The sequence below is a fragment of the Trachymyrmex cornetzi genome, unplaced genomic scaffold, assembly GCF_001594075.2.
Source record: "Trachymyrmex cornetzi isolate Tcor2-1 unplaced genomic scaffold, Tcor1.1 scaffold608, whole genome shotgun sequence".
Lineage (NCBI taxonomy): Eukaryota > Metazoa > Arthropoda > Insecta > Hymenoptera > Formicidae > Trachymyrmex > Trachymyrmex cornetzi.
This window is the reverse complement of record NW_017299924.1, coordinates 379,010-380,298: the sequence shown is the minus strand read 5'-3', so window position 1 is coordinate 380,298 and position 1,289 is coordinate 379,010. Positions and strand designations below refer to the sequence as shown.

The window sequence follows — 1,289 nt, the reverse complement described above, 5'->3', positions numbered from 1 at the left end:
ATATAAAGGATAAGTTTTTGCTTGCGACATTATGATATGTTATAATTAATTTATTCATTTTTTAAAGAATTTACAAATGTAACCGTTATTTATGATATATTTTTATGTGCATTGAAAATGACCCGATCGGAGTCGAAACGTTTGTAATATTATTATTTTAATTAAATTTGTTCGTTGTAATACTGGTTCTATGCCCTGTTAATATTTATATTGTTTTATACATATTGAGCTTCATTGTTACTTTAATTTATTATAAATATTCTGTTACAACTCTGAGAAATGACGTTAAATATCAAAGTTAACATCAAAATTAGAGTTCAATGTTCAATGTTCAGAAATAATGTTTGTTTAGTGCCATTCTCTCCGTTTTGGGATCACATTCTGCCTTTCTGGAAGTCGACAGATCAAGCTAACATATTATTTCTCACGTATGAAGAAATGAAACGGGTAAAATAATTGGTTTTTTGGAATAAATCTTTATTTGATTTCTCTTGTTGAATTGCGCGTTGTGCTTTGCAGGATCAGGTGTCAGCGATTAAGAAGACAGCAAAGTTTTTAGGCAAAAACGTGACGGACGAGCAAGTTGCTGGATTATGTGAACATCTAAAATTTTCTAAAATGGCAGCAAACCCTTCGGTGAACGTACAACTGCTACTAGACAAGGAGGAGACAAAGACCGATCCGAATTTCAAATTTATCAGAAAGGGTGAAGTCGGTGATTGGACGAATTACATGTCAAAGGACCTCGCTCGACGATTTGATAAATGGACGGAAGAACATCTACGCGGAACAGGTTTAAAATTCAATGTGGATGTTAAATCGGACGAAGACTAGGGACCTTTGTGTTCTTCGCATGAAACAGCCATGGCGATTATTGTTTTAGATTTACATTACAATTACACATAATTATTACATCACGATTTACTTATTGTGGGCATTTACCCGATTTACCGTATCTATAAGAGCAATTAGGGAGTTTTTGCAATAACGTGAATTCAGATACGGTGAACGCTAAAGCCATGTTATCCTTTTCTTAATTAGTTGTTAAGAAGAAGATAACCTAACCTTAACGTTCACCGTATCTGGATAAACGGTATTGCAAAAACTCCCTATTATGTAAAAGCACTTCGCTAAATAAGATCGCTATTCCCGGAAAAAAATGTAATATAGGGGAGACCGGGGCCGATTGTCACAGTTTTTGATTATTGATTTTTAGAAAAAAGTGGATGCCTGATATTGAAATATTATATACGTTACAATATACCTAGATCCTTTAGGTATTAAAAAAA

At 33.4% G+C, this 1,289-nt stretch overlaps 1 protein-coding gene across 1 annotated transcript; it reads left to right on the top strand.

Annotated features, from left to right (window-relative positions):
- The first annotated feature begins 279 nt into the window (after positions 1-279).
- LOC108766617 (estrogen sulfotransferase) lies at positions 280-967 on the top strand. The gene is made up of 2 exons (XM_018516019.1): positions 280-447; positions 520-967. Exons 1-2 carry the CDS (start codon positions 280-282, stop codon positions 832-834), a joined length of 483 nt encoding a protein of 160 aa, XP_018371521.1. The 3' UTR covers positions 835-967.
- Positions 968-1,289: the final 322 nt, after the last annotated feature.